Source organism: Cupressus sempervirens, chromosome 10, assembly GCF_028749045.1.
Source record: "Cupressus sempervirens isolate cs-2001-9-10 chromosome 10, ASM2874904v1, whole genome shotgun sequence".
NCBI classification, from domain to species: Eukaryota; Viridiplantae; Streptophyta; class Pinopsida; order Cupressales; family Cupressaceae; genus Cupressus; species Cupressus sempervirens.
In genome coordinates this window covers 5124682-5137181 of record NC_143127.1, presented here as the reverse complement: position 1 = coordinate 5137181, position 12500 = coordinate 5124682, and the positions used below count along the sequence as shown (strand labels likewise).

The following is a 12500-nucleotide window of genomic DNA, read 5'->3' as shown; positions in this document are numbered from 1 at the left end:
AGGAGTATCTGACTGTCCCAGTTCTGCCATACTCCAAAACGTTGCTCCTATGCACAAGCAATGTATACGCAAGCAGAATAAATCCAGACTTCAAGGATGCTGCTCACGAGTGTCTTACCTCGGCTTAGAATGGAGAACCTTCCTCTCTGTGTTCTACTGAGTATTCTCCTTACATCCCACAACTCAATGCCTTAGGGATTTCGTCCTTTGACAATCCAGTCACAAATCACCACTCGGAATTTTATATTATCATATATTCGCTGTCTAAAAAACTCCTGTAGCAACCTTCTAGATCAGTTTCCCCCTTTGGATCATTGCTCTTCCTCTCTGTCTATCATGCCTATAATAACCGAGTGTATATGTAGAGGCGTACAAACTTCACAATATTTAGTTTTTGTAAGAGATGATAACCTCATCAAAATAATCTTTTTTAGAATTCAGAAAAGAATATCATTGTTTCAATGTAACCCTTCAGACTGGCAGAATAACTAGGCTCTGTTATAGCTTCATAGGTTGGTAGGAAAACCGGCTCTGATACCATTGTAATATCCTGAACCGGATATTCGCTAGTTTCTCTTATAAACAAATTAATTAGAACTAAAACCTTGCAAATGAATTCCAACACCAATGAATCCAATACAATAGCCGACAGATGTTTAACCAACTTATAATATTCAACTCAAATATAGGCAAATGGAATACAAACCTGGAGATTCTTCACAAATTAATAACTAGTTCCTTTCAGAATAATATTCAAGATTTCAGGCATATAGAAATGCATTACAGACTTATAATGTTAAAACCAAAAACTTCCATACAACTCGGCAATTACGTTATTGTATTATACAACAGCAATACAATAACCAGTATAAAAACCCAATCCAAAATATAGATTTAACAGTCAGATTGGAATGCTAGAATAATAACTTGTAAGCGTGAATGAAACACCTAAAATGATGTTTCCTAGGACAATGGGTTTGCATCCACTGTCTAGTTTCTCTTATAAACAAATTAATTAGAACTAAAACCTTGCAAATGAATTCCAACACCAATGAATCCAATACGATAGCCGACAGATATTTAACCAACTTATAATATTCAACTCAGATATAGGCAAATGGAATACAAACCAGGAGATTCTTCACAAATTAATAACCAATTCCTTTCAGAATAATATTCAAGATTTCAGGCATATAGAAATGCATTACAGACTTATAATGTTAAAACCAAAAACTTCCATACAACTCCGCAAATACGTTATTGTATTATACAACAGCAATACAATAACCAGTATAAAAATTCAATCCAAAATACAGATTTAACAGTCAGATTGGAATGCTAGAATAATAACTTGTAAGCACGAATGAAACACCTAAAATGATGTTTCCTAGGACAATGGGTTTGCGTCCACTGTCTGCCAAAACGAGGGGCTACGTCCCCAAACTAGCTGAAAGTTGAGGCTTTCTAAAAACTCTCAAAGAGAGAAAACTAAATTGAATCATAAAATCAAGCATGCCAAACAATGAGCCTCTTCCCCCTTATAATACAAAAACCAAGACTCTTCGGCTCCTCTCTAGCGTTTGTCTTATTCCCTTGTGGCTCTTCAACTTCCTCAAGGCATTTCATCTTGTTCCTCCTTGATCATTGTCCTTGTATAACATTAAATTGACCTTTTAATATTTTTGAGTCTATTTCTCAGAGTCAATTTTACTATTATATAGAATAAGACTTCAATTTTTCTAATGTTTCAAAAAGGGAACATTACAATTATTTTGGAAACCAGAGGATGTAATAATAGAAACCACGAGCCAATTCCAAAATGGCAAAAATCTCCATATAATGGCCATCACCAATAAATAGCCAAGTGTATTAGGATCGTGAAGGATGATATAGTTGTGTTAGTAAGAGAATTCAAGTCGTGCCTCCATCTGAAAAATAGAGCATTAAGCACTAAATAACAAGGTCAATCGATGACTTGTGCAAATATGCAAATGATGGCCTTGTCACAAACAAAAGTAATAAGTAGAAAGAGGGTAATAGTTTACAAAGAAAAAACAATGATACATGCGCAGTCAAAGAACAAAGTCATCATCAGGAGTTGGTTGTGTACGTAGAGCAAGTGGTTAGGTTCCAACGTTTGATGCGGATATAATGCTCACAATAATATTTGGGAACAAAGAAAGCAATGAACACTCATCCTATGCCCATAGCAAAAAGCCAATATATCAGAGACAATCAAAGACCATACAAATTTCAATCCGCATAATTCAATATTTGTAATTCAGAATTCAAGGCCACACAGATGTTTATGGATTCCAGCACAACCCATTCCGAAATGACTATTCTTTAGAGATTTAAACATGTTGAGAAGTCTTCCTACACCACACAGCTAAGAAGGGCTCGATTGATATAATCACTGTGTAGCTCTCTAAAGTCTTACAAGGAATAAAGGTCATCAATCTCAAATTAAAAGATTTTTTAGCCGATAATTGTGTTGAGATTTAATTATACAAATATAATTAAATAAAATAGTATGTAAATGAAGGATATAACTTTTCATTTTGAAAAGTTGCATCTACTTGCTAATGAGATATAGATAGGAGAAGTTAGGGATATAAGAAGACATTTGGAAAAGACATTGGACAACAAGAAGTATCCAGCAATTTCTCTTGAAATCCGCCTTATGAATGAATCTAGATGAATGTAAATCTTGAGAGGATGAATGTAGAAGATGCAACAAAGGATCTTGAATGTATGAAGGGAGATCTTGAACGTTGAAAGTGCAATAAGAGATCTAGCATAAACTCCTTCAATGGCTTGAATGTCTAAATCCTTGATCTTCAATGGAGAAATTGCTTGAATGCCTTGAATGCTTGAAGAAATGCTTGAGAACTTGAGAGCTTGAGCATGAGTGCTTGATCATGAACTTGATGGATTGTGGATGGGTCATATGAGATGAGATACCAAATGGAGGAAACATAAAGGTTTATAAAGGGCTCAGAATTGACTAACTCCTGCAGGCCGACCTGCGTAGAAATTAACACCTTGAGGTTAACCGAGCATGAGATCCAAGCAAAGGACCCAAAAGAGGGCCCGACCAGAATCTTGAAAACTTACTTGTGATTCCGATTTTGCTTGGAAAAACTCTTCCAATACGCTCCAAATCCACTACAAATCGATGTAGATGGCTGCAAACAATGACCTTTCCCCTTCAAAAGCGTTTTGCCCTCTCAAAAAATGCTCTAGCAATAAAAAAAATCAAATGTGTGCTAGCTGGGTCAACATAGGCCAATATACTGACACAGGCGATAAGTTGTTTCCAACTGCGATAAATTGATCATTTATTGTCGATATATCTGCGACAAGTTCATGTTTATGGCCGGCAATAAGTTGGATTAGTTTATTGATTGGCCAGATTTATCGGGATAAGTTCACTTTTTCCCTATATATTGGCGATAAGTTGAACTATTGTTGGAATCATTTGTTGTTGCACCAAAAGCTCAAACTGTCAATGCCCCATACAAATGCTTGATTTAACCAGACCCAAAGGGGGAGGTTAAGCCATGTCACTAATCTCCAAGGAGATGTTGACCACCAAGTTAACAATTGCTTTTAACTTGGTTCCAATCTAGTTTGTTTTTCAAGCAAGCAGTAGTCTGCACTTTCTCTTTCAATTGACAATGTCTTTTTGTCTCTCTATTTAAGGGGGCTATCCTTCTTATGGGGGTCCTCCTTTTGGGAGAGATCCCAATGTACACATGTACCTAATATGGACTTTTTCTGGGACCCATCTTTTCACCCTCCTAAGCTATGCTTAAGGGGGGTGTTAGTGTAGGTTTTTTATTCTCCTTGGTATTTAGTTTTCCTACACATAATTAAGCTTGCTTAGTGTACTAGAGGTGGTTAATATTAGGACACATGACAAAATATATCCATTTCATGTGTTACTCTCTTCCACACATGGGCAATTGAGTTGCACACCCTCTTTTGGCTTGTTGTGCCACCTCTCATAACCATGAATTTGTCCTTAAATGAGTTGGTTATGGGTGCTGGTTTACGAGGACTGATCGGGCAAGCACTTTACACTCGCCATTTATCGTGGGGTTTGGCCCTGAATATTTGTTTGGGTTAACTCACCAAACATTTTCAGGTTGACTCGTGAACCTCTCATAACCCACAGTGGTAAACCACCTAAAGGGATATAATCAATAAATAAGCCACAGTGTAATGTAAAATGTATCAGACTGTAATTTGCTTCACTAGGTACTAAGATTGGACACTCTATTGGGTGGATGTAGCCCAAGATTGGGGGAACCATGTTAAATCTTTGTGTTTTATATTATACGTATATGTGCTTTATTCCTTTGCATTATTTGTAATATTTGCATGTAACTGTTAAATATCTTTCTTCTAATGCTAACAATGTAGTGGTTGGGCTTCTCACCCACTTTTGGCTTTATGTGCCACCTTTCATAACTCCCTTTCCATAGTTAGTCAAGGACTTTATACCACATGTTTTGGCATTTACTAAATAGGTAAGGCCTGCCGCCTTTTATGAGTAGGTGCTAATGCACCTCTTAGATGTATCTGCCCTTATTTTTCTATATATACAACTCGCTTCTCACCTTCACTAGTACAGTGATAACTCAGTGAGAGTATCAAGTTTTGAAATCTCTCTTGCATTGTCTATTTTTCACTCTTTTGAGATTTCTTTTCTTACTGCTATTTTGATCTTCAATCATCTGTTGAGTGGAGTTGCATGTGATCTACGACTGACACCAGATCTTGACTTGGTTCTCACTTTTTGCAGAATCTAACATCTATGGGAATATTACAAGAGAATTATAGAGTAATTTGAAGTAGGAACAGCTTGTTACTCTACCATACATCACATTCAAATTTTCAATTCTCCTCTTATAATGCCCGGGGAGTGTCCTATCACACATAACAAAAATCTTACAAATGAATAAACATGGTTGCTCAATTTTTACAGTGACTCTACAGATTCCTCTATTGAAAATAATAAAATACTGTGTTGGGCAGACCTGTAATTGTGTTTTCACCACTATTTGGTTTGAAACTGCTGCATGTGTTACCTGACAGTTTTGTCACATAAAATCAACAACTTTTGTAAAGGCAGGTTTTTAAACTACCCCTTCTGGTAGCCAGCAGTTACGTAATCATCACCTGTTGGAGCTTGGGGGGGGGGTGTTTAACTTTTATCATCATGCAAGGAATGCCCTGTTCCAAACGCCACTTCTTGCTTACTTCTTTGTATCTTTGCAAATCAATGACAGATCAAGAGGTTATCCAAAAAATTTAATTGGTTTTTCTTACTTTAATTAATTTTGGTAGGCACAGTCTGAAGAGGCAAAATGTTTTTCTCCAAGATATTAGACTGATATAAAAAATGATAAATTATTCTGCATCAACGTGCAAGTGCTAAGAGGATGCAAGGACTTGATGTGTTGTCTTCTTTGTCTAATCTGTAAAGGTGCTTGCAAGAAGATGATGTAGGCTGTCACGATGAATAGGATTCTGCCACAGGCTTGCATTTTTTTGTTTGGTTGGGCGAGAATTACTATCTTCAAATTTATTTATTCATGTGCTAGTTCTTTGTCTATGACATATATTGAGTGATAAACGGAGGGTAGCCTAATCTCATTGATATTTTGATCTTTAGTATTCTACATTACTACATTTCAGTTCTCAATTAGTTTCATACATGTATTTGGCAATGCTGTGTAACTAGCAATGCTAGGTTGTTACTTTTTCCTTCTGTTGCACACTTTTAGTAGATTATCTGCCTACAAATCAAATTTCTAGCTGAGACTAAACTGAGTTCTTTTCTCTTTTAGAGTTGAAATTGACTTTGAATGCCAGAAGGGATACCTTACCCCACAAAGAGCCATTTTAACATTTCACTATAGTTTTGCTGGATATTCCGTGTGCCATTGGCATTCCAGCGGGTGGCCTGTAGCTTATGGGAGAAATTTATTGGTGTTGATGAGAAGATTCTCATTTGTTTGCATGTTGTTTCGTAGTTTTAACAAGGTGTTGGAGCATGCATTCTATTTTGTCCATGGAACTTTCATGCTTATATGAAACCACATTACAGATTACCTTGATCAATTTTTTTGTTGGTGGAAATTGCTAGGATACATTTAGCTTTGCATTCCCCAGGATGCTATCCCTTGGAAGGTGCTTCAGGATCTATTTATATAGAATGTGAGGTCCCATGGGATGATTAAATATTTGCCACAGGATTAATTGGAATCTTACCCTTCAAAATAGGAACTCCTACTTTTTTGTTCTCAAATTCCTCGTGACGTCTTTGGAATGGAGCTGAAAATCAACCGATCAGCTTAGGATATTTTTTTGCCACACATGTATTGCTAATAAATAATTAAACTATTTTTATAGCTATAGCTGTTGCAACAAAAATAAATAATGAGATCACCAGCTTCCTGAAATTTATGAGCATAAAGTTTCAAGCTTGCCCATTATATATCCATGGGACCACCTGCTTGTGATATGCTCCTAAAAATTCAATAGCACCAGCTGAAATATTTTAGAAAGCCCCCTCTATGTGATTTCTGTCTAAATCAAATGTATACTCAAATTAGATCATGATTTTTTAATATCCTTTCTGAATGTTGTCATGATAAGCACCACCACCATTAGTTGTATGATTCCCGATCCTCACAGTAGATTACATTATGCATCTCTTTCTTGGGAGTTCTCTCTGTATATTGATGATATTCATGTATATTAAAAATAAATTTTTGATCTATATCTAAAAATAAAATTCTTCCTTGACTTGATCTACACCATCAAATTGTAGAAGTTTCTAAAGCTCAAGGTGTTACTGTTTGATCAGTTTAATGGTAATCAACATTTGAGTAGCACTATGTTGGATTGAGAAGGCAAATCTCTCAAGCAATGCCATTTTGTTTTAATTTTATTCAGTGCATTTGGCATTGTAGTTATGACTCTAGCTATCTGGCAGGATAAATGGCGTAATATCAATGTTACTGCAAATGGATGGGGATCCAGGGAGAAGGCAAGACTGGCATTCAAAAAGAGCTCACAACTGGCAAAGCAATCTGGCAGGCACCTTCTATTGGGTCCAATAACAAATGGCAGATCTAATGATGGAGACGATGATAAACAACTGGTGGTTGCAGCCCCATCTTTACATAGCACAGACTCTATGCGATCTTTTGCGAGGTAACAATTTGTTTGTGGTATTCATTATGCCATCAGTGTTGTCATGCCAATTTTGATCTATATGCTTTGATTGCCATGGGTTTTGAGAAGGGTGAGTGAAAGTATATTGATATTTTCTTATATGATTATTTCAATATGTTTATTCAGTTTATCAAACAGTTGTATTTGACATCCAAGTTATTCTTCTTATCGATCTTTGAACTGTTGATCTGTATAATTGTAACTGTATTAAAGAGCCTTTTTGTATCATATTAAAATTGCAGATATGTTTTCTGAACCTCGTGGATCTGTGAACCATATACCAATGTTCTTATTCTATTGTTTGCAGGGTAGATACTCTCATTCTGGATGCTATTGCCAGCTTGAAGGAACCTAGAGGTTCTAGCAAATCTACGATATTCTCATATATCGAGGTAGATTTTTCTTGAAATCCAAATTTTGCATCTTATTTAATTAAATAGAGTACAATATAATTGCATGGAAATTGGTGATTGGAAACCCTCTCACCCAAAAACAATGAAAGCAGGCATCTCTCTTTTCAGTATGCATCTAAGTGGCAGGAATCAATATTGCTTTCCCTTTTCTCTTTCACATCAATTTGAAATTTCAGTTTCTTATTTGTTAAATTATAGGACAACATGGTCCTTGTTTTTTTCTGGAGAGAACGAGCCTTACTTGATGATCTGTAAGTGAGTCAGTCAAGTTGATTAAGTAGGCTAGCTTATTCAATTACGTTCTGAATTGTCTGATTGAAATTGACCCTTATTCGTAGCATAGTTTGTAGGTTCATTTTGAGAACAGTGGCAATAAGCTGCATGGTAAAGTTTTTTTTGTTATTGAGAAAACATGGAGCAAGAAGTAATTAAATAATCTGACTGCACAGGAGTTTAACCTTTTAGAGGAAAAAATAGAATTGATAGGGTAGACTGCGTTCAAACATGTCTTACTAGTTTGATGACGGTAAAAAACTATCCCTGCTAGATACTGGACGAGCAAAGCATGTTTGAGTGTGATTGAAGGCATCACAGAAGCAACAGAGGCAAGCTTTGCAGGATCTGAGAGCGCTCCAAATGATTCCATTCAGTTCCTATGATGCTTGAACTTCTTTTGACCTGTTCATAACTCTTATTATTATAATAAAGACATAAATGCATTCCATATGTCACTCGTAGATGAATTTGATTGGATGACCTTGGACATGTGAATCTGGAATCCTTCAATTGCATGAGCAGTCACAGCCAACACAGTTAACGTGAATATGTTAAAACCTCACAGGTCTGGGAGCATGGCCTTCTCTGATACTAGATGGTTGTGTCAATCTGCTAAGAAGCATGACCTGCTCTGATATCAGATCCCTGATCTGGTGTTCGGATGGCAACACTGCTCTGATACCATGTTAAATTTACCTATCTGATTGTTCTGATTTTATTTACTTGAAATTTGCAGCAAGTATTCTTAAACAGACTTGAATAACATGAACAGAGAGATATTTGGACAATATAATACTCAAATGAATAAGCTGATTTCTCACAACAATCCAAAGCTTCTTTCAGATTAATCTCTGTACTCTGTATTTGATAGACAAATTTTATTCTTTGACTGAGCATGAATGCCCAAACTCTTCCTTATAATTGATATGCAGAAGACTGTAGGAGTTATGTGTTTGATGATGTCAATTATAGGAGGTGGATTGTGTATTATAAATTTATATGTGACTGAGGGTCACGTACGATAGGTAGGACTCATAGAGGAATCACGACCTATCAGGCGTGGCTCCCAGTAATGGTGAAATGTTGACAAAGCACAAACAAACAAGTAAACTGCCAAACATGAATTAAGTTGACCACTTAATGACATAGGTTTATCGGCCTTGTTTAATATTAATACACAAATTATATATTATTTAAGTTCGAGTCTTATATAAATAAGTAAATTACTATATCAATATATATTATATATATCTCATTTAATTTGACGTGCAATAATAATATTAAGATATAATAATAGAAATATATTACATAAATATATTTTCAATATTATTATAATTATCCGACTAAGCTATACATTAACACAGATGAATGATTTGAATCTTCTATCCCTAGAACTTCATTTTGATTGATCTACATCAAGCATCCTCTGAAAAAACTTAATTCTGATTTCAGTCCCTATCCTGATTTAAATTCTGTTTACTACTTGGGACCTAAGTTACAGATGCTGATGTGGGTGCGGGGTGCTGATGTGCGAATTTTTTTTTGGGATTTTGGATGCGTGTGTGTGTATATATATATATGTATATATATATATATATATATATATATAGGCTGTTCAATATATAAGGTATTGTCTTCATCAAGCACCCAGAATTGACAGATTGCTGCTCATTAAGGTCAGACAATTAATTGTAGATTTATATCTGTGTTTAGCTCTGCGAATCAGTAGTGAAGTCATCTATTAAATAGATAAAGGTTGCTTCAGAATTCTTATACATAGCTATTTTGGATGCGTTTGGGTGCGTGTGTGTATATATAGGCTGTTCAATATATAAGGTATTGTCTTCATCAAGCACCCAGAATTGACAGTTTTCTGCTCGTTAAGGTCAGACAATTAATTGTAGATTTATCTGTGTTTAGCTCTGCGAATCAGTAGTGAAGTGATCTATTAAATAGATAAAGGTTGCTTCAGAATTTTTATACATAGCTATTTTGTTATGGATAAACTGCCATCAATTCGAAAGAAACATTATAGATTTTGTTATACAGATGCTCTCCAGATGTGCCCGGATACTGTTTGGGTTCTCTCCCAGGCGAATCCTGTGCGCATCCTCAGGTGCTGGAAGAGCTTTCTGTGCGTATCGGTGCAGCACCCAAATGCATCCGCGCATCCTTAAGCACTCGCACCAGCATCCAAGGAATTCCTAACGCACCAGTATCTAAGCTTGAGACATGCTATGAATTGCTTTTAACTCAGTTGGAATTTTGTCATTGCATAGCTCATTGAAATCCAAACCTGCTGGAAACTTGCGAAATCTGGATTAGCAATTTCTAGTTTAATGGGATTTTCTTACAAGTCTTCTTGATCTCACATTTAGACCCCCTTGCTTAGATGATAATTGTCTTGATTGTGATTCAAATCTACCTCCCTATGAAATTTCGCCCCTTAAGAAGTCTGCTCTTCGGCTTGTTATTTGGTATTACTTTGAGGTGTCATTCAATCTTTCCATTTATACGCGTTCAAACTCTAAGGGCCTGACCCTTATTAGGTTGACTTGTTTAGGTACTAGTGCATTTGCAAATTGTCTTTCTCATGGCCAATCATTCCCAAGGAGTTTACTGAGTTTGCAACTGTTTCCAAGTGTCTTCATGTGTAGGGTGGAAATCTGATGGATGTTGGTCATGATGTCCAAGGTAAAGTTGGTATCTGACCTACTCTTGGACACCACTGTCCAAGGTAAGGTCAGATTCCAACCAACCCTTAGACCACCCTTCAAGCTCTCAAAAAGTTGTTGCAACGTGGACCTTCATTGCTTTGATTCCCCCATATTCTGGCATGGTTTCTTAGAATCTCATACTTGGATTAATCTCAGATTTGATTTCAACTTTATGTACTTACCAACTTTACCAACACTACCTGAAACCTAATCTCCTCAAGCATTTAATCAATCCCTCATCCTGTTTAGCAACACAACTGCCTTGTCTTAATGGAGGGCAGAAAATAGAGAATCATTGGACAAGATGTCCAAGGCGAGGTTGGATTCCGACCTATATTTAGATAGACAGCACTATCGAAGGTAAGGTTGGGTTCTGACCTACCCTTGGACACGACTTAAGCTCTCCAAACAAAAGTCTTGCAGTTTAGATTGAAACTTGGATTTTGTGCCTTCATTTGGTGTGCAAATTGAATTTTGCCTTAGAGCAGAATGGACTGCAAGGATTCAATTTTGTTTCAACAGCCTTCAAATTTTTTGAAACATCTGTCCAAGTCTAGGTCTGGATCTGACTTCGGTTTGGATAGTATTATCTTTGGTTTTGAATAAGTGTTAAGTCTTTGCATTTTTCCATGAAAGTTTATTTTTTTGCTCTTTGTTCTTAAAATTCATATCAGATTTCAGTCTTGCTCAATCTTGCCTTAAGGTGTTCAATTTAAATGCACTATCTCCCAATCACACAGGCTTGCTGTGAAGTCTTCCATTTGTCGAATTTCCCATGTTCTTTCCCTCAGATGCATCTTACATGTTCACTCTTTTTCTCACATGTCTCAATCTCTTGATGTTTTGCAAAGTCACTCAAGTTTGTGTCTTGTTCATGTTCAAAATGATCAAGAATGGTTCCTACGGCATTCTGTGCTTGAGTTTCATCCATCGAAAGAGTGAATTTCACTCTTGTGTGCCAATTTTTTAACTTTTTCTAACAACTTTATGACACTTACACAAATTCAGAGTTAGACCATGTTCACATGACCAATTTGAAAATTGAAAAGAAAACATAAGGTCATGCAACAAAACTTGAGGACATTAAAACATGGAGATAACATTTTTCTTTCAAAAGCATGGTTAGAAGGTACCTATGTCATGCAAATGTAAGTGAATTGATCATACCAGTGTAGTCTCTTTCCTACTTTGCAAAAGGTTTTTACCTTGATTCCCAATGGGTTGGAAAAGCATCGTCTTCTTGATCAACAACTCGATTGGTGACACACATCGAGCATTCTATTGACGATGGCTTCTTCACTTTTTGAAGCTTTTTCACATTCCTGGTCGTGTCATCCCTTTTGTCCAATATATTAACTATTCCCTGGAAGACATTGCCTGATTTGTGCAGGGCAGCAGAGAGCCATGTGTATAATTAATATAATTAATAGTAATATTAATATAATTGTAATAATATAATTGCAGGGCAGCAGAGAGCATGGGTTAAGTGGTTGTATTTAGGGGAATATTGTTACAACACCACCTACCATATGTCCATTCGGATGACTCCTTTCCGTGCCCTTTATGGTTATGAGGCCCTTTCTTTTATTGATTTGGCATTACAGGACAGCCGGGCACCACTGGCCAAAGATTGGATTATGGACCAGCAGGATATTCTCCGAGCTCTTAGGGATAATATTCAGCAGGCCCAGAATCAGCAGAAGTTATACACTGATTGACATTGCACTGAGCGGAGTTTTGAGGTGGGTGATAGAGTTTTTCTTCGTCTACAGCCTTATAGGCAAAGCTCCTTGAAGAAAAGCGGGTCCGAGAAACTTAAGCCTATATTTTACGGAGCTTATTG

The 12500-nt window shown here is 36.4% G+C and overlaps 1 protein-coding gene across 2 annotated transcripts in view; it reads left to right on the top strand.

Moving 5' to 3' along the window:
- Positions 1-12500, top strand: part of LOC149532281 (telomere repeat-binding factor 1-like) — a 92078-nt gene that overhangs the window by 67125 nt on the left and 12453 nt on the right. For both annotated transcript variants that reach the window (XM_089807809.1, XM_089807808.1), the window contains exons 3-4: positions 7010-7230; positions 7559-7643. In XM_089807809.1, coding sequence (XP_089663935.1) covers positions 7010-7230; positions 7559-7643 — 306 coding nt within the window. The remainder of the gene's footprint in view (positions 1-7009; positions 7231-7558; positions 7644-12500) is intronic.